This window comes from Trachemys scripta, chromosome 10, assembly GCF_013100865.1.
Source record: "Trachemys scripta elegans isolate TJP31775 chromosome 10, CAS_Tse_1.0, whole genome shotgun sequence".
In the NCBI taxonomy this organism is placed as follows: domain Eukaryota; kingdom Metazoa; phylum Chordata; order Testudines; family Emydidae; genus Trachemys; species Trachemys scripta.
The window spans coordinates 69,448,228-69,471,947 of record NC_048307.1 but is presented as its reverse complement, the minus strand read 5'-3'; the positions used below and the strand labels follow the sequence as shown (position 1 = coordinate 69,471,947).

The 23,720-nt window shown below is 43.0% G+C and overlaps 1 protein-coding gene across 5 annotated transcripts in view; it reads left to right on the top strand.

Moving 5' to 3' along the window:
- CEMIP (cell migration inducing hyaluronidase 1) overlaps positions 1 to 23,720 on the top strand; it is a 144,782-nt gene that overhangs the window by 109,613 nt on the left and 11,449 nt on the right. For 2 of the 5 annotated variants that reach the window (XM_034784480.1, XM_034784478.1), the window contains exons 14-27: positions 5,073 to 5,278; positions 6,994 to 7,063; positions 8,053 to 8,181; positions 9,459 to 9,544; positions 11,981 to 12,112; positions 14,161 to 14,196; positions 14,304 to 14,459; positions 16,146 to 16,326; positions 18,527 to 18,742; positions 19,445 to 19,656; positions 20,106 to 20,291; positions 21,636 to 21,840; positions 22,777 to 22,863; positions 23,190 to 23,347. In XM_034784480.1, the coding sequence (XP_034640371.1) occupies positions 5,073 to 5,278; positions 6,994 to 7,063; positions 8,053 to 8,181; positions 9,459 to 9,544; positions 11,981 to 12,112; positions 14,161 to 14,196; positions 14,304 to 14,459; positions 16,146 to 16,326; positions 18,527 to 18,742; positions 19,445 to 19,656; positions 20,106 to 20,291; positions 21,636 to 21,840; positions 22,777 to 22,863; positions 23,190 to 23,347 (2,060 nt within the window). Of the gene's footprint in view, positions 1 to 5,072; positions 5,279 to 6,993; positions 7,064 to 8,052; positions 8,182 to 9,458; positions 9,545 to 11,980; positions 12,113 to 14,160; positions 14,197 to 14,303; positions 14,460 to 16,145; positions 16,327 to 18,526; positions 18,743 to 19,444; positions 19,657 to 20,105; positions 20,292 to 21,635; positions 21,841 to 22,773; positions 22,864 to 23,189; positions 23,348 to 23,720 lie in introns of all 5 variants that reach the window. The other 3 variants (XM_034784479.1, XM_034784477.1, XM_034784481.1) reach the window with 2 other exon arrangements.

The following is a 23,720-nucleotide window of genomic DNA, read 5'->3' as shown; positions in this document are numbered from 1 at the left end:
AGCTATGTGGCGGTTACACAGCTGTTGATTAGCAGAGGGATGACTAAAACCTCAGCTCTGATTCTAATTTTAAACCCTGTGTCTCTATTGACTGATGCTTGTTCTCACTGCCAAACCAAATACCCAGAGAGTGGCATTTCACGGGTCAGCTGGGTGGATTTATATTGGGTATTTGGAAATTTTCAGTCCCTTGTGCCTTTTCCAAATAAAAACCATATCATTGTGACTAGGAAATACTGTAAGGATCCCTGTTCTCAGGCTTTTCTAGCCAAGACAGCAATGATGAAATGCAGACAGGCTGATGTGATTGAAGAAAACTGCTTAATTCTGGGGTTGTTACTCAACAACTGTGATTCTTTGAGGGGCCTTGGCGTTTGATCCATGGCAAGTTATTTAAAGGAAACCTCCACTAAAAGAGAAATGCAACTATACAAAAAACCTACATTGATCATTTAATCTGTTTATTGTTTTACTTTTAAAAATGTATAATTTACTAATCTACACTCATTACCTCCAAAAAATTGATTTTGCACATTTTATTTCAGCTGCATGTTTGTTGCCCTCTGTTGAAATGAAATGCCCAGTGAAAGAAATCCCATGCTGTGCAGTCTAGCTGTTTGTCCCGTTGCAGCACAAAAGAGGATTTCTAAAATTTGATAAACTACACCGATGTAGTTCATTTCAATTAAAAATGCATTCAATCTCATTACCCTATAATTGGACGTATGCCCCGAGCAATTCCTCCTCAGCTGATCCTGCAGCGCTCTCTTCTGCTATGAAATCTAGTTTTCTTTCCCCTGGAGATACTACCTGAAGTCACAAAAACACAGCCAAATCTCCAACGAGGAAAGTACCGTTGTTATTACCTGCACTTCTAAGATGGTCTTCACTGTAGTAGCTGGGCACCATTTATTTAAGTTAGCTAAGTTATAGAAGAGAAAATCAGGAAACAGTAATCTCCTGCCCGCTTCTCCTCACATATCATTCACTGCCTCTGTGAGCAGATAGAGCCAAGGCATAACCTGCCAGGAGACCAGTTGCCTTGGTGATCTTTGAGTGAACTAGTCTCTCAGTAGACACACACGCAAAATTTGCTGGACTATTAGGCCTCAAACCAGCAAAGCACTTGATCAGATGATTACATTTCGGTATGTGAGTGGTCCCATTGACTTGCAGTATTTCCATTGGTTTCAATGGGACAGCTCACCGGCCTAGAGTTACGGGCTTGCTTAATGCTTTGGTGAATGAGGGGGGAGGCACTTGGGTATTTTGTAACAGTTAAGTCATTGTTAAAGCAGCTTGGAAATTTCCATGCAGACTCTTCACTGGGCTCTCAGGTTACTAGTGTCACAAATTATTTTGCTTTTAGCACCCTTGGCAGCAGGCTCAGAAATGTCAACGCTATAAAAGATTAGAAAGAAAAAATAAACACATGTCACTGTTTGCTCCTGGTGGCAGAGTCCTCTTCCTGTGCATTTACACACTGATGCTGAACGCCTGTCGCTGGACAATCAATAAATAGCTGTGGCTGGCTTGAACCTAACATGTTCTACGCTTGTCCACAAGCATATGTTCCCTTTAAGGGCAGGGATGGCCTTTCTCAAACCAAATGGGTTGAAACGGCCTTGTTGCCGTAATTACGTAATTGAAACTGTCCAGGATTGCTGCAATACGCTGGCCAACTTTCCCTCTCCATTATACCACTGCAACCCCATTGATCAAATTCTGCTGCTACTTACACCCTGGTCAGAGCCACTGAACTGGCCCATAGGGTGCAGGCTGAAATGGAAGCTGTTATCAAGGAGGCACATGAAATGAAGGCTGATAAACTGTCTGGCAGAACTCGAGAGAGCTGTGCTACTGGGGATAAGCAGGAGTGTTATCTAACTGCTACAGCGATATCTGCTCTCAGTAATCCAACTGCGCTACATGGCAATTGCTTTCTTTAAAAGGGCACTGTCAAATCTAGCCATAAATTACACTTAAAATAAGCATATAGACTAATTGTAAAGTTTTTGTGAAATTTAATTCCCCCCCCCATGCATCTTTTTAACAAACAAACCTTGTCCAGCAGTTCCCAAACTTTTCAGCACTGTGCTAGTGCATGAGAATCCGAAAATGAAACAGTTCCATATTTGTCAGTTTCCAGACTGAGTCATCCCAGGGGCCAGAAATAGGAAAAGTAATGAATCAAGTAAAGGGTGACAAGTAAATCAGCTGGTGTAAATCAGTGTAGCTGCTTTGACTTCAGTGGAGCTATTCTGACTTACACCAGCTGAGGATCTGGCCCAGAGCCGCAATCCCACATTAGGATATCTGCCAAAGGAGATGACACAGTACAGCATTCCAGCCTATGCCAATATATTGGCTTCCCTCTTACAATACTAGCAGATGTTTACCTCTGCAATGGTACTGAACCTATACAGGTTTCAGAGGGGTAGCCATGTTAGTCTGCATCAGCAAAAACCACGAGAAGTCCTTGTGGCACCTTAGAGACAAACAACTTTTTAGTCTCTAAGGTACCCCAAGGACTCCTCGTTGTTTTTGCTGAACCTATACAGGGATTTGTTGTTCCCTAGCCATGTTCTAAGTAATACGTCAGTTTTTCACTTTTCTGTCCTAATGTATTACACCAATATAGATCTAGTTCCAGAGTTCACTGGTGTGATGAATTGGTGTAGCAAGTACCTGAGGAATTGTTTGAGAAGTCACTTGTCAGCTTTCAGCAGCTAAACACTCCAGAAACACCATATATGTGTCTCTAAAGTGTGGCCAGTGTACTCGGGGGAAAAATAATAGATTTACACAGCTGGTCAGTTGCAGTTTTGGCATCCCTGTGACTAAAGGCCTTGCTGATGTAAAGATATGGTGATACTCCTCTAGAAGATAGTTAATTTTCCTGAAACGTTCTAGTATCCAATAGGTGTTTCTAATTGCAAGGCTGGCAAATTTAATGCTTTCCAAGACGGGATTATTAAAATGGCGCAGCACACTCATTTGACACTGAAATACTGGTGGTGGTAGACTTGCTTTGCTATCTAATTGAATCGAGAGAGTTAGCGGCAAATTTCGGAGAAGTCATTTAACAGAATGTATTACACTGCATGTAATTTTAACAGTCTTTAATTTACTGTGATGATTTGTGTTCAGAGGTTTGAATATTTACACTGGACCATGGGCTATGCATAATACATGTGTTTGCACATGGCAGTGTGCAATAGATCTGGCAGGCAAAGTATTCTGTCTGAGTGTCTCTATTTAACCATTTCAAGTTCAGCCCTGGAAGTTGGTTCCCCTTGGCTGAAAGCTTTGAGATAAAGACCAGAAAACACTTCAAAAGTGCCTACGTCCATTTTCAAAAGTGACCTGGGTATTTAGGAGCCCAAGTCTCATTTAAAGTCAATGGAACTTGGACTGTCAAGAGCTTCAATCCGTTCTGAAAATGGGTCTTCGGTAGAGCTGGTTGCAAAGTTTTCAACAAAACTTCCTACTGGAAAAGCTGTTTTGTCTAAACCAGTGGTTCTCAAACTGGGGCCGCCGCTTGTTCAGGGAAAGCCCCTGGCGGGCTGGGACGATTTGTTTACCTGCCGGGTCCGCAGGTCCGGCCGATTGCAGCTCCCACTGGCCATGGTTCGCCACTCCAGGCCAATGGGGACTGCGGGAAGCGGCGCGGGCCGAGGGACGTACTGACCACCCTTCCTGCAGCCCCCAATGGCCTGGAGCGTCGAACCATGGCCAGTGGGAGCCGAAATTGGCTGAACCTGTGGACCTGGCAGGTAAACAAACCAGCCTGGCCCGCCAGGGGCTTTCCCTACACAAGCGGTAGCCCAAGTTTGAGAACCACTGGTCTAAACCGAACTGTTTAGTGGAAATGTCTTGGTTTCCACCCAAACCTCATCAGGAAGATCTGGCTGGAGATGGCAACCCCAGAATAATCAGTAGCCCAGAGGTTAGGGTGCTCACCTGGGATGTGGGAGAGCCACGTTCAAGTACCTGCTCTGAATCTGGCAAAGCAGAGACTTGAGCCTGAGTCTCCCATTCCATGCTCCAGCGTTCATTTCAGTGTCTCCTGTTTGAGCTGTTCCACTTTGTATAGACAAATGAGTATTCATTGGACCAGGGAGAGGGGGTACCAGGCAGAGCAGTGAATTGACATTGGATCTCCCACATCCTATGGGAGTTTTCTAATCATCTGCTAGTTCTGGAGATCTCTTGCTCTCTCCCACTGTTCACAAAGAACTTGGAAAGGTCTCAAGTTTGTTCCACATCAGAACAAAAGCCATTTCTGAAACCTCAATGTTTTCCATGAAATGGAAATATTGTTTTCCACCCAGCTCTGGTTTTAGGCTCCTAAGTCCTTTAGTTATTTCTGAAAATTTTACCTCAGATCTTCAACTGGGGTAAATCAGCACAGCTCTGTGAGAGACAATAGGCTGCAGTGTGAACTACATGTGAACTGCAGGGTTTTCAATGGAGCTACACTGATTAACACCAGCTGGTTTGTTTCAATTTCAAGTAAAGCTCTTGTCATCAGTTGGAAAAAGGGTCAGGTCAGACCTAAAACAACTCAGCCTGTCCAGTAAACAACTAGCAGCATCTCTGATAGTCTGGAAAAATATTTTTTTTTCACTTCAGGGGATACATTTTAGTCCATCAACCTCGCTGTTTGTGTAACTGCGCACAAAAGTGAATGAGCCCAGATGGGGCTTAAACATCTGATGTCCCCCCCCATTCCCGTCTCTTCGTCTTCTCAAGCTATTTGTCTTTTATTATAATATTATCACTTGCTCGACATGCAGATTACAGCAGAGTGTAATTAGCATTTCATATGAAATGGCAAATTCTTTTTAAATCTTAAAAGCTTACACTATCACTTAGTATGTAAATTCGTTGGGACAAGGACCATCTTTATGCTCAATGTGTTTGTACAGCTCCTAATACAATAGGGTCCTGGTCTCTGACTGAGGATCCACAGTAAAATAATAATAATTAATAGCATTATTATTATTTATTATTATCTCTAAGTGGCTGGAAAATTAAATCTGAATGCAGCTCCATTTTTGTATATGCAGATTAAGGACGTTGTGGGCTACAACACCCTGGGACACTGCTTCTTTACTGAGGATGGGCCAGAGGAACGCAACACATTTGATCACTGCCTTGGACTGCTCGTTAAACCTAGCACTCTCCTGCCATCTGACCGAGACAGTAAAATGTGCAAGACGATTACAGAAGGGGCATACCCAGGGTACATCCCCAAACCCAGGCAGGATTGCAAGTAAGTGGAAATCTTTTTTTTGTTTGTTTGTTTTTCCCTCGCCTTGTAGGATTTGACTTTTTTTATCCATGAAACACAGGATTGGGTGTATATAGTTAAGTACTCTGCTTTCAGCAATATGGGTCGTGTGCTCCAAAAGATAGGGTGGCTGTCTCTGCAGGAAGTTTCCATGCTATTTATACATTTACACATGCAGGGTATAATTTTGCTTAGTATTTTTAGTGTAAGGTCAACTAAAGTGCTTGTTATCGCAGATATTCTTGCATGCATCCCTTTCAAAGTGCAATATGAAGACAAATGGCCCTGACTCTGCATTGCCTTGCATCTCATTTACATCCCCATTATGTGGGTATACAATGCTATTAAATTCAGAAAGGGACAGACTCTGCCACCTTTATTCATACTGAATTGTACTTTATTCTGCAACTAGTCCCATTGATTACAGTGGAATTCCTTGTGGAGTAACGGTATTACTCAGTGTAAGGAAGGGTGGAAGAATCTGTCCCAACAGTCATATTTTGCATCCACTTGGCATATACTGTACAGGGAGTAAACTCAAACCAAAGAGTTGAATTCAATATAGTTCAGCAAGACCTTGGAACGTGGCTATGGAATATCAAAGGTTGCCTAAGCATAGAGTCCCTACTACTAATCACTATATAAATGAGTGCATGAAAGTTCTTAAAGCTCATTTCTATTTGAGGCAAACTCCAAGCCCAGCCTGGCAAACCGCTGAGTGCCTCCTAGAAGGTGCTAAGCAACCTCATCTCCCATCTTGCAAGATCCAATCTTCTAATATGTCTATTCACAAAACCTCAACAGGGCAGATTTATGGGATAGATCTTGGTAGTGGTTGAAATGAAAAGCATTTTAGCCAGAGTTCTTTTTGCACTTTATCCCATTACTCTGTAAAGACCGACTTAGATGAAGTATAGGAGAAACATGGCCAGAATGGCTGCCCTCTCTGTCTAAGAACCCCCACAATCAATGCACGCATTCTGGAGCTAGGGTTTCACTGGTAACTATGGCCAGCTAACAGCAAGTTTTAGGCTTTGTGACATCAGAGGGCTAACTCTTTTTCCCCCCAGCTTCTTATTGAATTTTTAAAATAAAATTATGGGGCCAGATTCTGTCCATTTTTACACATGTTGCCTTGTACCTTACTCTGTGAATAGTCCTCTTGATTTCAGTGGGAGTATTCAGTCTAAGGATGGCTATGAAAATCTGGCCATGGACTGAGAAGCCAGTGGGGGATGGTAGTGAACCACAGTAGCATGTGGAAAGAGCAGATGCTAGGGGGTTGCTATGAAAACCCCATAGAAACTCTTTGTCAAAACCCTGGCTAAACCAGTCTCTAGGGAACCTAGAGCCCCATTGTAGGGCTTTTCTTGTCTATGACTTGTGCAATGACACATTTACCTTATCATGAAATATAATTGACAGCTAACAGCTTCATACCAGGGTTGGGATTTCAGTAAAAATGCCTCATTTAATTCCTGAGGTCTTTAAAGATAAGGCCATTTTGCTGCATCTGCAGATGATGGTGACAGCTGTGATATGATGAGAGAGAAAGAAGCCCCAGTTGCTACACCCTCTAGGCAGTAGCTTATCTGCTTTATGATCTGACCTGCCTGTACTGTGTGCAATGGAATGCTAACTCCTTTGTGTGTGCTTCGGGGGTCATTTTCATGCTCTTCTTTGTTCCTGATCTGCAGTGCTGTATCCACCTTCTGGATGGCCAATCCTCATAACAACCTTATAAACTGTGCAGCTGCAGGATCCGAAGTGAGTACAAAAGTTTCTTATTTGGGAAAATTCAGAACTGCAAAAGCCCTGCAGCTTTTGGTTCTCATTGTTTCCACTGCTCAGGCATTTCTAAAAGCCATATATTGATGCAGCTAGTGCTACAAATGCAATCTCCTTTGCCTTCACCTGCCCATTTCTGGTCATTTGCTGAAGTTAGGGATTGCAGATCTGGATTACTTTTAACAAAATTCCCAAACCAGAGCCTGTATAAATTAAAGACCCAACCCTCCTACTCCCATTAAGTCAATGGCAAAGCTCTTACTGACCACAATGGGAACAGGCTCAGTCCTAAACCAGTACATGAATGGTATGTAGGGCTGTGACATTTAAATCCATGCTAATGCTAATTCTGCAGAAACTCTAACTCAGCTCAATTGTCTTTGTTTGTTTATTTTTAATTGAAAAAATAAACAAACTAAAGTATTTGGCCCAAAGTTTCCAAACCTCCATGCTTAAATGTAGGCACCTAGATCAATTTTGGGCACCTAAATAAGTGGCCTGATTTTTCAAAGGTGCTGAGCACCTAGGGTGACCAGATGTCCCGATTTTATAGGGACAGTCCCGATTTTTGGGTCTTTTTTCTTATATAGGCTCCTATTACCCCCCATCCCTCTGTCCCGATTTTTCACATGTGCTGTCTGATCACCCTATGAGCACCTGAAGCTCTCATTGACGTAAGTAGGGTTTGTGGGTGCTCAGCACCTCTGAAAATCAGGCCAGTTTACATTTAGGTGCCTCAGTATGGATGCTGGAGGCTAATTTTAGGTGGCCTGAAAATGCTGGCCATAACTGCTTTCATGGGGGGGGAGGAAGGGTGTCTTTTGCATGTAGTTACAGAGCAATACCACCTACTGTTGTGTCCTGAAATCTGCTAGCTTTCACCTTGCACTATTTCCTGGTAAGCCCCTGTACTAATGTAAATCTGTAAAGTTTAAGTGAAGGCTCATGCTGTGTATTCCCTTTTGCAGGAAACAGGCTTTTGGTTTGTTTTTCACCATGTGCCTACGGGCCCCTCGGAAGGAATGTATTCTCCAGGCTACACTGAGCACATTCCAATGGGAAAATTCTATAACAATCGGGCACATTCCAACTACCGAGTGAGTCTGCACGCAATGAAAACTATCTTCATGTCTAAAAACACCACTCGATTTCTCCAGCTTTCTGAGCCTGCAAGCTATTAAGTCCTGTGATTTCTGATTCACTGCAAGCAATTGCAAACTCCTTTTCAGCATTTGTATCTACAAACAAAGTGGCTTGTTTGCTGGTATAATAGAATTACAGACTCTGTTTACATTGGATTCACTTTACGATTCTTGGGCTAAAGGCTAAACTTTCTCATGGGACGTTGGGAGATAAGAGGGTCTTACTTTCACTCCTTTCCACCAGGTCATCTGTCTGCTTTTGCTCTTCTAAAATGGTGCCGTTAGCTGCATCTTTTGGCAGCTTGCCTGATTATAGATCATTGGTGCCAATGTTAGCCATTGATCAAATAGCATCTGGTAGACAAAATAATATAAGTTCAGTCTAATCACTTCCTAAATCTCTTTACTTATTCGGCCCAGACATACTACCCTGGGAAACTGTACACTGACCTTCTGAGCCTTCATCTGTTACTTAATGTCTTTAGATTGCAGCACGTATTTAATTGGCTAATGAGATGGGTTGAACAGGTGCTGGAAAACACAAGGGGCTTTTTAAGGGGCTGCAGACAGAAGGTGGTAGAGTGGACAGTCCTCCTGTTTCTCATGCCACTTGCAGAAACAGTAACCTTGAAAGTGGTCCATGCTGAAATGATGCATTATAAGACACAGCGAGTGGCTGATGCTATGACACAATTCTCAGATGCACATCTTCTAGGAGCAGCACTTCTGGGCAGGATTTCACAGCCAGGTTGCTTGAGTATCAATGGGAATGGATTTTTACTTGGCCAGGGGCTGGTATTTCAATTCATCTTCAACTGGAGTGGTAACAATTCTAATAAAATACAAATATTTTTCTGGAGAGCCATGTTGTTAGCTAAAGATTCCCCAAAAGCATAAGGCACCTACCCAAGTCAGAGAGAGCTAGTGACTTCAAAGAGAGTGATGTTTTGCTTAAGTGATCAGGACAAATGTAACAAAAATTCTGGTCCTTCTCAGAAATCTTTGCCTTGTACTTTAAATGTTGCACCATCTTTCACTGGTGTTGGTCTAGGTGGTGTTTTAAATGTAGAAGGCCAAATCCTCAACTGGTGTAAATCAGGATAATGCCTTTGACTTAAAAAATAAAAAGCCTTGGTGTTTTACACCAGCTTGAAGATTTGGCCCAGAAACTTAAAACGACATCATAATTTTACAGTGTATAAATACATCACAAAGTTCCTTTTCCTCCCCAGGCTGGCATGATCATTGATAATGGAGTCAAAACCACACCAGCATCTGCTAAGGACAAAAGACCTTTCCTGACACTGATTTCTGGGAGGTAATGCATTGTCCATGGTTTGATTTAGAAAGTTATGTGTATAATGCAGTTTGAGGGTTGGATCCTGCTCCCCCTGAAGTCAATGGGAATTTCTTCATTGTTGTCAGTAGGTGTTGTATAAAGTTCCTAATGAGCAAAAGGCTTCGCTTTCTCCTTGCCATCGATGGGGCGTGGCCTACCTGTACCATTGCAGTCTGACACACTCCATGAATCTCATTGGTGGGTTTGGTACTTCCCACACACAGACAGGTACAACCACAGTAGTTGATTTTACAAGATAGCTGGTGAGGAGTGTAAGCTCAGCCCAGTAGGGTGATTGTTCTAAAACCTCTGACAATACCTCAGAATTCTACCGGGAACTGTTCTAGTGTAGAAAGTTACGTCAACCGAGTTACGTCGCTCAGGGATGTGAAAAAGTCATGGCCCTTGAGAGAGAGAGAGAGAGAGTTAAGCTCACCTAAACCCCAGTGTATACAGTGCTAGGTCTACAGAATAATTCTTGGTCAACCTAACTACTGCCTCTCAGAGAGGTGGATTTACTATAGCGACAGAAGAACCCCTTCCATTGCTGCAGCAAGCATCTACAGCAGAGAGTTTGATGTTGCCTCTTCATATACCAGAATACGTGCCTTGGAAAACTGGCTATGGCATATATGCACAGTAGCTGATTCCAAAAAGTTTGTGCCTTCCAATTTGAAGGCTGGAATAAGCCCTAAAAGCTTAGCAATTAAAGAGTGTTGCTGAATGACAGTCAGACTTCCTGGGGCAGATTCTGTGTTCCGTAGAACTGTTAAAATTGAGAATAACTCCATAGACTGCATATTCTGCTTTCAGTTAGAGAAGTATAAATCCATGCTAACTCCCACTTCCAAGAGAGTTATTCCAGACATACACTGGTGTAAATGAGACAGAATCCATCCCAAAGAGAATGTTTGTTAGTGTCCAGTGAATTCACCAGGATCTGTGCTTTCACCGTGAATACCAAGTGACTTCATAATGATGAAGCTGGCAAAGTGATGTTCATTTGCTGGAATCTTATGATCATTATGCTCAATTTAGGTTGATGTGATGGCTTATTAAGTGAAATAAAATGCTGTTGAAAATCTGTTAATGATTTAACAGCCTGGCCTCACTCCACATTTCTGACCCATGAATTTTAATCTTGGTGCTGCCCATTGCTGGCACTGACGTGGATGCCAGTCTGTCAGGTTTTTCTAAACTGCATTGTATTTGACAGAAGACATTTAGGGCTTGTCTACATTACCCGCTGGATCTACGGGCAGTGATCGATCCAGCAGGGGTCAATTTATCGTGTCTAGTCTAGACACGATAAATCGACCGCCGAGCACTCTCCTGTCAACTCCGGTAGTCCACCATGGCAAGAGGCGCAGGCAAAGTCGACGGGAGAGCGTAAGTTGATCTAAGTACGTCGACTTCAGCTACATTATTCACGTAGCTGAAGTTGCGTAACTTAAATAGATACCCACCCCCAGTGTAGACCAGGCCTTAGTAATGATAAGGATAGCTGCCCCCGAAGAGCAGGAATAAATGACACCCCAACATGCAGTGTAGTTGTATCCGTGTCGGTCCCAGGATATCAGAGAGACAAGGTGGTTGAGGTAATATCTTTTATTGGACCAACTTCTGTTGGTGAGAGAGACGAGCTTTCGAGCTACACAGAGGTTGGTACAATAAAAGATATTATCTTACCCACCTTGTCACTCAACTTAACATCTTTCTGTCTGGGCTTGCAAAGTGCTGTCGCCCAAGTGCAGGCTGACAGATAACTGTGGAAATGCTTTACTGCCATTTCCATTTATCTCTGCCTTTTTCCTTCATGACTCACCAGACCATCATTTCATCATGTGTGAGAGCCTGCGAGCAAATAAATCTCATTATTAGTGGCCTGGGTGACATAAGGTAGGGGCAGCAAAGAAGATGTCATCATGGTCTCCTCAAAATGCTTTCACTTTTATACCATCTTTGCTTTTCCACACAATGCGCAGTTAGCCTGCGGAACTCACTGCCACAATATATCCATGTGTCCAAGAGTTGAGCAGGATTAAAAGAAAAGAATTGGACATGTGTATAGATAGTAAGAATCCTAGTACGGAGGATTTTAAATAACCCCAAGAGTTTTAGAACGGATACAGTGTCATGCTTCGGGACATAAACTAACATTTAACTAAAGGAAGAAACTTTTCCTGGGACGGGTTATTTCACGACTGACTATTGGAGCTTTTCTCGCCAATTCCTGGTAGCTGGTAGAGAGAGGCTACAGGACTGGATGGTCCATAGGTCTGATCCAGCCTGGCAATTCCTGTGTTTAGCAGAAATAATCCCACCAAATGTTTAACAAGTCAATACAGCCGTCGAATCTCACTGGGGTAGACTGCCTTCCACTGACAACAGTTTCTGCTCTTCTTGTGTTTACAGATATAGTCCACACAAAGATGCTGACCCTTTGAAGCCTAGGGAACCTGCGATAATTGAGCACTTTATTGCGTACAAGAACCAGGAACATGGGGCCTGGCTGAGGGGTGGAGACGTATGGCTGGATGACTGCCAGTGAGTTTTGCCTTATTTCAACCCTAGGAGTTCAACTCCGTGTTTATGGCAAGCATAGTTGTGGTTAGACTATTTATATCGCTTTGCACCTTGCATATGGTCATGATTAAAATAAAAATGAAACGTTCAGAGAACACAGGCATTATTTTACACAAACAAACCCTGTTTTGTCCGAAGTGAAGAGTCTGCTGAATTGGTTTTGAGTGTGATTTTGTACAGATTTTCAAAGCAGCAGCAAAAATTGGCTCAAATAAACCATTCTATATGAAAAATGAAGTGCTTAAAATAAACAAAATAAATCATAAGCCTGACCAGCCTCCCTGGCTAAGCTTGGGTCATGGTTCAGTTTTATGTGGTTCAGCGTTGTGCTGAATAAGCCAGTACCAAGGAAGCAGACACAAAACTATGCATCACGATAGGGAGGGAGAGGAATTGGGAAAATGCACATTGTACGCCCTTTGAAAGCAGTTTCCTGTGCTGCTCAGGACAGACTCTCTTTGCACTTGGGAACGGATGATCTTCTTCAGTTTCCGCTTCTGATCCAGTATCTTGATAGCAACCTCAATTAACCAAGGCAAAAAAGTAAAAAGCTAGTTTCCAGGGTACATTGCACTACACTCGTACAATTGTCTGCCCGTATGCGGTATCCAGTTGCCTGCAAAAACTGCCTTTCCTTAGAATAATCCAAGCCTTTTAAAGAGACCACTGGCTATAAACTGGCCTTAGTGACTCCGTGAGACCAGCAAGAATTAAAGTAGGTCAGAATGGACAGAAATATAATATCAAGTCTTCTTATTTGTCCTTCTTATGGACTATGTTAGCCAAAAATGTTTATCATTCCTGCCTTTTCAGATTAGTTGCATGTTATTTTGACATTTGCATTCTTTACTGAAATAGCATAGTTTCTAAATACTGCACGAGTTTCTCCATCTTATCAGTTTTTGGCAGTGTCCTGGAGTGCATCTGAGGCTGCAGCCATAATCAGAGTTAATTTTCATTTCTATTGCTACAGGAAGACCTATGTATTACATTAACAAAGCAAATGGTAATGTGGCATGCAGTACATGAACGTCTCCTGGGGCTGTAAGAATAATACATGAAAAGTAGATAGCATGTAATATGCTACCACCTACTGACTGAATCAAGGAGATTGTTTTTATTCTGTTTCCAGCTTTACATTGATTTTTGTCTTATGCGTGACGGTTTAAATTCTAGCACCAAGTTGTAACGGTGATGCTTGTGTCAGTATACGGTAGAGATGGGCTCACACTATAACATTAATCTCTGTATCTGGATTCTAATGTCCTCCAAGTGTGGGGGGCGTTTGAAACTGGCATTCTGGTTTGGCCCATTATAAGAATAGGAATCATTTGTAAAATTAAGATCCAGGTCCAGATTCGGCGTTTGAATCTCACCACAGCTCTGTAGCATTTTGATCCAAAGCTTTGATTCAGGTCTCTCTCCAATCTGTATCTGATCACTGATGAAACAGAAGTCAGAATCTTCTACCCCCTTTTAAGCTACTGCATAGAAAGGCTATGTGACTTGAGTAATAAACACAGAGGTGCATAAGGGGGAAATGTGTGTAGGGCAGAGGATTATTACATAACGGAAAATAGTTTGAGAGAGACAAACTGGACTTCTTTAAATAACTTTGAAACGGTCATGGTAGTCAGAGATGGGGCTGGGGGGGAAGACTGATCGGTATCCAATAAGTAAGTCCTTCCCCCTGCAATGGCAGAATATAATCTCAGTTAAAGATCTATCAAACTACCACTACACTTGATCTATACACCTTATGAGCCATGCTATAAAACCTTTTTTCACAAACTGGAATATGAACAAAATTGCTAAAGCTTTTAGTTCACCCCACCCTCCCATTTAAAATAAGGGAGCTTAATTTTGTTAATTAACCCCAGCCCTCCTCGTTCATATTAAAATCCTTACTGGTTTGGATATCTCAATTTGGCATTGCCTACCTTTGGGAAGAACGAAGGCTCTGTATCATTGCGTGTGAAGCACCTCCCCACTCTTTTCTCTCATTGCAGGTTTGCAGACAATGGCATTGGCCTGACCTTGGCAAGGTAAGCATTATTCATTCCTAGTTTGCCATCCCCCTACTTTGGCCTATGATTCCAAAATAGAGTTTGCCATAAACAACCCCTTTAATATACAGTCCTGTCTCTCCTAGCGGCGGAACTTTCCCACATGACGATGGTTCAAAGCAAGAAATAAAGAACAGCCTGTTTGTCGGTGAGAGTAAAAATGTGGGGACTGAGACCATGGACAACCACATTTGGGGGCCCGGAGGCCTGGATCATAGTGGAAGGACTCTCCCCATAGGCCAGTAAGTTTTGCCCAGCACAAGGGAACAGTTCCCATCCCTTCTGTTTGTTTAAGTTTTATATATTTTTTAAGCACAGTTTGGTGTAATTTAAACTGAAGAAATTATACACAGAGGATTTTGTTTCATGTCTCTTGTTCCCAAGGTCCTCATTGTGCAGCTGTTGCTGGCAGGCATGTGCTTGCAGGCTGCCAGGACAGCATCAATACCTGCTTCGTGAACTGGGCTGGGGGACGGCTAAAGTAGAGGAAGAGTTTGCTAACTGGGCAAGCTTTTCAACTGTGTACATGTAGTCAGCAAGGATTGGGCAATGCAGCAATCTCCACCCGTATCAGCTGCCAATCACCAAGGAAATCTCTCAGGATCCCTGCCCAGGCTTTGGACCAAGCACAGTTGCTGCTGGGTTTGCATGATCTTTGTGCCCTTGTTAAATGTTTTACAAGCTGCCTGTGAATTTCACAGGTGACCTCGTCCGTGATCTTGGTGCTCTGAGTTGGTTTTGCAAAGGCAATGATATTTTCTTGTTGTTTTTAAAAACGTAACCACCCCAAGAGAAGTCTCCAGTGCACAAGGAGCTTGAATGTCATATCTTTCTGCATGACACTCCTCAATTCTGCTTGTCAATGGAGGCACAGTAGGCCTATCCTCTATACCAGTGTTTCTCAAACTGGAGCCGCCACTTGTGTAGGGAAAGCCCCTGGCGGGCCAGGCCGGTTTGTTTACCTGCCCAATCTGTAGGTCCGGACGATCGCGGCTCCTACTGGCCGCGGTTCGCCGCTCCAGGCCAATGGGAGCTGCTGGAAGCAGCGTGGGCCGAGGGACATACTGGCCGCCGCTTCCCTACACAAGCGGTGGCCCTAGTATAAGAAACACTGTTCCAATAGTGAAATGTTTTTTTTAGTACCCTGTTCTACAGTCCTTTGTCTTCAGTGGAAGTTGTGTGTAAGAGCTCCCAAAGGCAAGGAGCACTCACTTGAATGAGAAATTCTTGTGTGAGGAAGTACCATTCATGTGAGTAAGGGATTGTGGTCTTGTTTATTATGAGCAATCCTTGACATGTTTTATCCAAGCCTGTTAAAGGGTTAAAACATCACATTCACTCAAATCAGAATGTGAAAAAGAATGTGTCTTCTCTACCTTTCCATTGGTATCTAAATGATCTCTGGTTAATGTGCTCTGGAGCTCCCGTAAAACTGTATCCTAGGCAGTGCAACAGTTTTTTGCATCTTTAAAGGCCAGTTTTTATTTTATTTGTGCCAGACTGCTTATCTCCCTGCTCCTATGAAAGCTGTCTTGGGATTTTAGCCCTGCAGTGATTCAGAATGAGGAGTGCAGATCTGATCAGTTACAGGTTTTGCTGCTGCTGCAGAACTTGTTTGTGATTGCAGCATGAATTTTTCCTTTTTAGGTCAGTGCCTTGGCATTATCCAATGTTCTTGCCTTTAGGAGTACAGATAAAGATGATCTGCTTAGACACGAGAGACCTTGACTGAACTCATAAGAACTGAAGGATTGCACAGGCTAAAACAAAAGCAGCACTAACTCAGAGTTATCCTGCTGGCTGGACAAAATAATGTCAGCTACAGAGCAAGCATCATGTGGCTATCCATTATCTAAGATACAGACCGATGTCTACGGTAACTCTTTCTGACCAAATCTCCCTCTCTCTATTTTTCAAATATGTTTTAGGAATTTTCCAATTCGAGGGATTCAGTTCTATGATGGGCCGGTCAATGTCCAAAACTGTACGTTTCGCAAGTTTGCTGCACTGGATGGTCGCCACACAAGTGCCCTGGCGTTCCGGCTCAACAATGCCTGGCAGAGCTGTCCCAATAACAATGTCACGGATGTTCTATTTGAAGACGTTCCCGTGAGTTATTCCTTAAAATGGGCTCCTTGGCATTTAGTTTTGGACGTGAGTGTGATGGTGAAAAATGTGATTCAGGAAATGACCATTGGGAAAAACCAACATCAGAATTGGAAGCCTAACAACCTAGTCCCAATGATTGCCACGTTTTTAGCAAATTAGGTGTAAATTAGGGATAAGAAAACTGGTTTGGATTAAAGAAAAAAAAAAAAAAAAAACAAGCCCAACTTTCTCACAAACTCAGAGCAAACCAGAACCAGAGCTATTTCCCAAAAAGCTTGTTTCCCGTATAAATAAATAGCATTTCTAGTTCTGTGAGCCTCTGCACTACCACAGGCCTGATTCCATTTCCCTGTACAAAGAGTAATTCTACTGAAATTAAGAGAGGTACTGTTGGAGTAAAACCAGTACAGGTGAGAGGAAAATAAGTCCCCTTTGGTTCCAGGTGGGGTAAGATGTTGAAGTGCCAGCATAGAAAGGCCGTTCTTATAAAAGTTCCAGCCGAATACCAAGGACAGGGGCGGCTCCAGGCACTAGCACAGCAAGTATGTGCCTGGGGCGGCAAGCCACAGGGGGCGGCCTGCCGGTCGCCGTGAGGGCGGCAGTCAGGCAGCCTTTGGCGGCATGCCTGCGGGAGGTCCACCAGTCCCTCGGCTTCGGTGGCAATTCGGCGGCGGATACAGAGAAGGCGTGGGACCAGCAGATCACCCGCAGAAACGCTGCCGAATCCGCCTGAGCAGCGGACCTCCCGCAGGCATGCCGCCGAAGGCTGCCTGACTGCCGTGCTTAGGGCGGCAAAAAACATAGAGCTTCCCCTGACCAAGGAACATCCCTGTGAGCAGAATCTAGGTTGAATTCTGTTCTTATTTACATCTGGTAATTCCATTGACATCAGTTCTGCAAATGTAAATGAGAGCAGAATTTGGCCCAAAAGGTTCCGATTTGCTTTGAATAAGCATGTGAACTTTCGGGTGCTTGTTTGAACCAAACCAAGCAATTAATTAGAACTAATCCTGGTGAGAGAGAAATTGACAGGTATTTTTGCATCTGCTTGTACAAATACATGCCTGCTGGTCCTGAGAGTGTCCCTCTTCCTGATGAAATGTACCTAGCAGCTGTTTAATCCAATTAACAAGCTTTGAAAGTGTATTTACAGACATCTGTGGATTGAAGGAATGATTTTGATTGCCTCATGTTTACTAAATACCAGATATGCTAAAATTTCATGAGAAAAGTTGATTAAAAATCTTTGTGCCAAGTGTCTGGTAGGGAGAAAAAAATCCCCCAAAAGTGTCCAACCCAGCCTCAGCCACATTGCATCAGGCTGGTTTGTGACATTCAATTTATTTAACTTGGATAAAAACCACTGGTCAGAAGTCACATAAGCAGCCATGTCCCTGGGGAAGCCGCCGATTGTTCCCAGTGTAAGTGCAACTTTATGTAGCATACAAATTTTAAAAAATGAAAAAGAAGTAGGAACACATGAGCTGCGTCAGATAAAATAAAAATGTCCCTGAACCTTCCAACAAAACGTGAACCTCATCCCCCAGGATGGAGGCCAGGAGTAGAATGCTGGTGGTTTGTCCTCTACCTCTTTCTTTCATGGTCAACAGGAAAGGACTTATGACCCAGCAGACTTTTGCTGTGCATGACTTAGCTCTCTTTTGCCTCAAGCACTGACCATGCATGCAGTATGTAGACAAGGGAGGGGCAACTCAAATATTCTAGCAAATGTCACTGAAATTCCTGCTACCTGACAAGACCAACACTGCCAAAAGTGGCCACAGATTTTGGGTGCTCCTTTTTGGGGGGCACCCAGCCTGAGTTACTCAGAGCCTGATTTCCTTCCACAGGTGCTGAGCACCTAGAAGCTCCATTGACTTCAACTGGAGTTGTGGGTGCTCAGAGCTTCTGAAAACCAGATCTAAGATGTCTCAAGTTGAGGCCCCAAAAATGGAGGCACCCAAAACCAATGACCATTTTTGAAAACATTGGCCCTAATGTACAATTAAGTTTCCCCATCCCTACAGTGACTAGCAAATCCAAATGCCGCTTCTTGTCCCAACTATTTTACAATGCTAGTTAAAATCAAACAATTCAAGCCATTCCAACAACCACAGAATTGTCCTTCACTTAAAATGCTAAGCACGTAAAATACTTGAATTGCTCCTCTGGTATGTAAATATGTCACTGTTCTGTTTAGATTACTTCAAGAGTGTTCTTTGGAGAACCTGGACCCTGGTTCAATGACCTGAATATGGATGGTGATAAAACATCAGTTTTTCATGATGTAGATGGCTCTGTGTCGGGATATCCCGGCTCATACCTTATAAAGGAAGATAACTGGTTGATCAAACACCCAGACTGTATTGATGTGCCAGATTGGAGAGGTGCCATCTGCAGTGGGCACTATGCACAGGTACCAAGAATTTACATTACACCACTGGCATTGCGTTGGGAGTAGAGGAGTTGAAGGTGATAGGTTTATAGCTATTTTAAATTTCCCAGTATGGTAGGGCTTGAAGTCATCTTGAACTCAGAAATATGCACTTTTATGGGACACTCGGGGTGTCCTAGCATTGGGCAGTGCATCTGCCTGCATGGTTTTGCACACACACATGAGTTTGCCTGTCAATATTATGGCACATTTTCAGAGGCACTTTAAAAATTTTGGCCATGAATATGAAACAATGAAAAGAACACTGCACTTCTGTAGCAACTTCCGTCCAAAGATCTCCAAGCATGTCAGAAGCACTCATAAATTAAGTTTCGCAAACTGACTCTAAGATAGGGAAGTGTTGTTTTCTCCATTTTTATGGAGGAAATTGTATCACAGCTAAGTTAGGTGACTTACCCACAGACTCGTAGGAAGTCTCTTGTAGAGGCCAGAATAGAATCTGGATCTCCTAACTTCCATTCCTGTGACTTAGCCACAAAACTATTCTTCCTCCCACAAAAGCACCTGGTACCACTGCCTAGAATCAGTCCTTTACTCTCTTATGTGAAGTGACTTTTTTTAGCTTTGTTTTAGATACCGCAAGTGTTTTCAGAATAATATACTTAAAGCCAATTTGTAGCCATCTGTCTTATTAAACCAATTGTGACTGTTTCCCTAATCTAGATATACATCCAGGCCTACAAGTCAGCCACCCTGAGAATGAAAATAATCAAAAATGACTACTACAGTCATCCTCTCTACTTGGAGGGGGCTTTAAGCAAAAGTTCTCCTTACCAGCAGTATCAGCCAGTTATAACACTGCAGAAAGGTTATACCGTCCATTGGGACAAGACGGCACCCGAGGAACTGGCTATATGGCTCATCAACTTCAACAAGTGAGTGATCCCTTCAAACCCTACCCTACAAAAGTAGCATCCCAACTCAGTAATGGAGCTATAAATGGTTAAAGAGTGATGTTACTGAAATAGTCATGAGGAGTTCTTTCAGGGTTAACATCATTATTCCATGAAGCCCACTCTGAACTGCCCCATCTTTTAATTTGTCATGATACTTATGTCCCTCTGGATACATTTTTTTTTTTTAGATGCCTAGGATCAAATTAATCCCTGGTGAATAGATGCCAATGGTATTAGATCAGGGATGAGTGTAGCCCAAATTGCTTAAGTAGCACATAGATGTTCTCTTAAAGGCTAAATTATGTTGACCAGCCAGGAAAAAAGTGTTACATTTCAAAGTGAACTATTTAACTTGGCTGATGACGTGCCCAGGAAAGTCATAGTCATGTGTCTATTATTTGTTATAATGTGGCTCTTTGCTATTTTAGGAACGACTGGATCCAGCTAGGGTTGTGTTATCCTAAAGGGACAACATTTTCCATTCTCTCAGACATCCACAATCGTCTCTTGAAGAAAACATACAAAACTGGGACCTTCTATAGGACCTTGCAGATGGACAAATTGGAGTACAGATACCCTACCAAAGGATACTATTACTGGGATGAGGACACTGGGTAAGGAAATAGCCCTTGGTCAACTAGACAGATATGAGAGAGCCATCTGACCCAGAAAGTGTTTTAGCCCAGACCAACATTCAAATGCAAACTGGGATCACAACAAACAGATTCCTTGAGACCTGATCAAATTTTCATTTCCTTCTGACTCATGGTGGCTGCCACTCATTCATGTGCTCTCAGCCACAGCCCCTCGCCTCCGATGGCTCCCAGTGCCAAATGAATGCACAGCAGGGCAAAAGGAAAAGCAGAAAGAGGACCCAGTTTATAGCAATGAAGTTACGCTGAACAAGCATAAAACCCTTCTTATTTCAAAAATTCGATCTAGGAATCTTAAACCACAACCATTTATGAGCATCAACATGTGTCATGCATAGCTGTCTAATGGATTTGAACAGGACAAATTTACCCCTTGGGGGATAAGACTCTTTCTTATAGGAAATTGAGGCTGGTTTTATATACATAGAGAGAAAGATGTATATTTATATATATAGCGCTCCCTCGGTGGGAATACTGGGGGGGAGTGGATCTATGTTTCCATCCCCACAATATCTCATGGAGGAGGGACTGAGGTGGCTGTGGTGCATGAGATTGGACTGACCACTGGGGAGCAGGAAGATCTTCTTGGCCCAGTCTAGTGCCACCTTCCAGTCACCATGGGCCCAGTGGAGACACCAGGCACCTGGCACCTGGACAGGGAGCAAGGGGGCGATAGCGCACATGGCGCCAAGCACCTGGTGAGGGGTGGAGGAGTGCAGGGCACCAGCCATGGAGGAACTGATGTAGGAATGGCCATCAGAACTACCAGGAAGCCCCTTCCCAGCCTCGATGGGCTGCCCATCTCCCCCACTTCCATTCTCAGTAACTCCCTTTTGCTGTCCCTCCTATCCCTCCACCCCTGATTCACAGGGAATATCCTCCCGTCTCTGAATAAATACATATACACACACTGATTTATGTAAAAATAACGGCCCTCTAGAGCTACACCTCTACCCCAATATAACGCGACCCGATAGAACACAAATTCGGATATAACGCGGTAAAGCAGCGCTCCAGAGGGGGGCTGCGCTCTCCAGAGGATCAAAGCAAGTTCAATATAACGCGGTTTCACCTATTACGCGGTAAGATTTTTTGGCTCCCAAAGACAGCATTATATCGGGGTAGAGGTGTATATAAATACACAATGTGTGATGTGGTATAAATATTCTATTAGCATCAGTCTAGGATGGCTGTATTACACATTTGTTATCACAAAGCACTGAGACGTACTCTGTTATAACCTGGACCTATTCGTTTTGGTGTGTAACACCCCATGATTTGTGCCTTGTCACCCCCAATTTGCAGGCTGCTGTTTCTGAAACTCAAAGCCCAGAATGAGAAGGAGAAGTTTGCCTTCTGCTCAGTCCAAGGCTGCGAGAGAATAAGGATCAAAGCTGTGATCCCAAAGAACGCTGGAATTAGTGACTGTGAAGCCAAGGCCTATCCAACATACATGGAAAATCCAGTAATAGATGTGCCGATGCCTAAGAAGCTCCCTAACACACAACTGGTAAAGTACCTTGTTTGCTATTACATTTCTATGACCGTTGTTCTGTTTCCTTGTAAATTTACAAGCTTTATCATGCATCATTCCATGTAGCCATGGAGACCATCTCTAGAAGAACTACTCTACCCTGTGCATAACTTCCTGAAATGGTCCAGAAGTGTAAAGCAACCTAAACCAGCCACCAGCTAGTACAGAAAACCCAGATTCATAAAAGGAAGAGATACATAAAGCTGCATGCCTGCCTCCTAGGGATAGGTGCTGGATACTCATGGGGGCAATGGGGATAGCTCTGGGGTACTGAAGACTGCATTTCACAGTAAGAATTTGATCTAATGGTCAGGGGTGGAGTGCTGCACATAGAAACACAACTCACAAAGTGATAAGCAGGGCGACGGGTTGCTCAGGAGAACTTGATTGGGCTCTGATGAGAGTTCTGCTGCATGGCTGCAAGCCATGCCTGCCTAATAGCAGAAGCAATGCCAGAGGGGGGATTGCATTGCTAAGGGTATGTCTATGCTGCAAAGAAAAACCTGGGGCACTACATTTCAGAGCCCAGGTCAAGTGACTCAGGCTCACATTGCTCAGGCTGTGGGGATGAAAATAGTGTTGAAAGATAGGTTCATGTTCTGTTCCCAGCCCTGCCCTTTCTTACCTTTCTCACTTGGAGCAGGCATGCAGGATCAAAGCCTCAATTAACTACATATCACTGCACAAAACAAAACTTTCCTTTTTGTGAAACTAGCAAAATTTAAATGTTGACAGGATCAGCTCAGAGGTTAAGATTTTGCCCAGATTTAATTAACAATGTCATTTGGCAAGTGTCAATATATTAGGTACTTTGTTATTGTTGATTTAACTGCTAGGAAGCTCTTGGTTTAAAATAAATAGCATTTGGGGAATGGACAAAAGTGGTAAACACCGTTTTCTATTTTTAAGCAGAATAATAAGGACCATTTCCTAGAGCTGAAAGTACAAACCTTCAAGACCAGATACTTCCATCTCAGGGATGACTTTGCATACATTGAGGTAAGTGGTTCCTTCTCAGCCACATTTGTTGGACTTTTAGAAATACATAGGTTAAAATTCTGGGGGTTCACCCAGAATTTACTGAGGAAACTACCACTGATAGTTTCGAGGAATGAGGTCATTCAGGCTGTGTCTCTTATGAAAATGAGTAGTACAACATCATAGGCAAAAATTCAAGTTGGTCCAAGCTAGAAGATAGGGAATCCTATCCCTTGAAGCAAAGAGCAGTTCAATGCTGCCATGCCACAGTCACGAGGCTTCTTACAGTTAACTGTTATGAACTCAGATTTCATTGGCACATCAAGAGTTTTTTTTCTTTTCTGCAGGTTGATAGTAAAAAGTTTTTCCTCACTGAGGATGGTATTCAAGTCGTTGTGATTGATGGGGAGCATGGAAAAATTGTTGACCGAATAAGTTTCAAAAACTCTATTCTACAGGGAATCCCAACGCAGATAGACAATTATGTCACCAACATCAAAAACAAGTGAGTAAATAATCCAGTGTGTAATAAAACTTTAGCATATAGGAGTGTTGCTGAAACGCTGACCCTTTTTCTTAGCCCTGGTCACCTGATATGGCTTAGTTACAAAATCTTAATGACATGGTTCATGACATGATTCAGTTACATGACATGGCTCAGTATCAACTTCATCAGAATCCAAATGCTGAGTTTCAAAGTGGCTCTAAGGCATGGACTGTAAACCTGTGAAAAAACTGTCATGATCAGTTCCTAAACCACAATGCTCCTAATCTGTTTTCATATTGCCTGAGTAATCTGTTAGTTCTCATCAGATGCCACTGATAAAATATATGCATGCTATGTGCATGTGTTCCATCCCTAAACACATGAGCTGTAT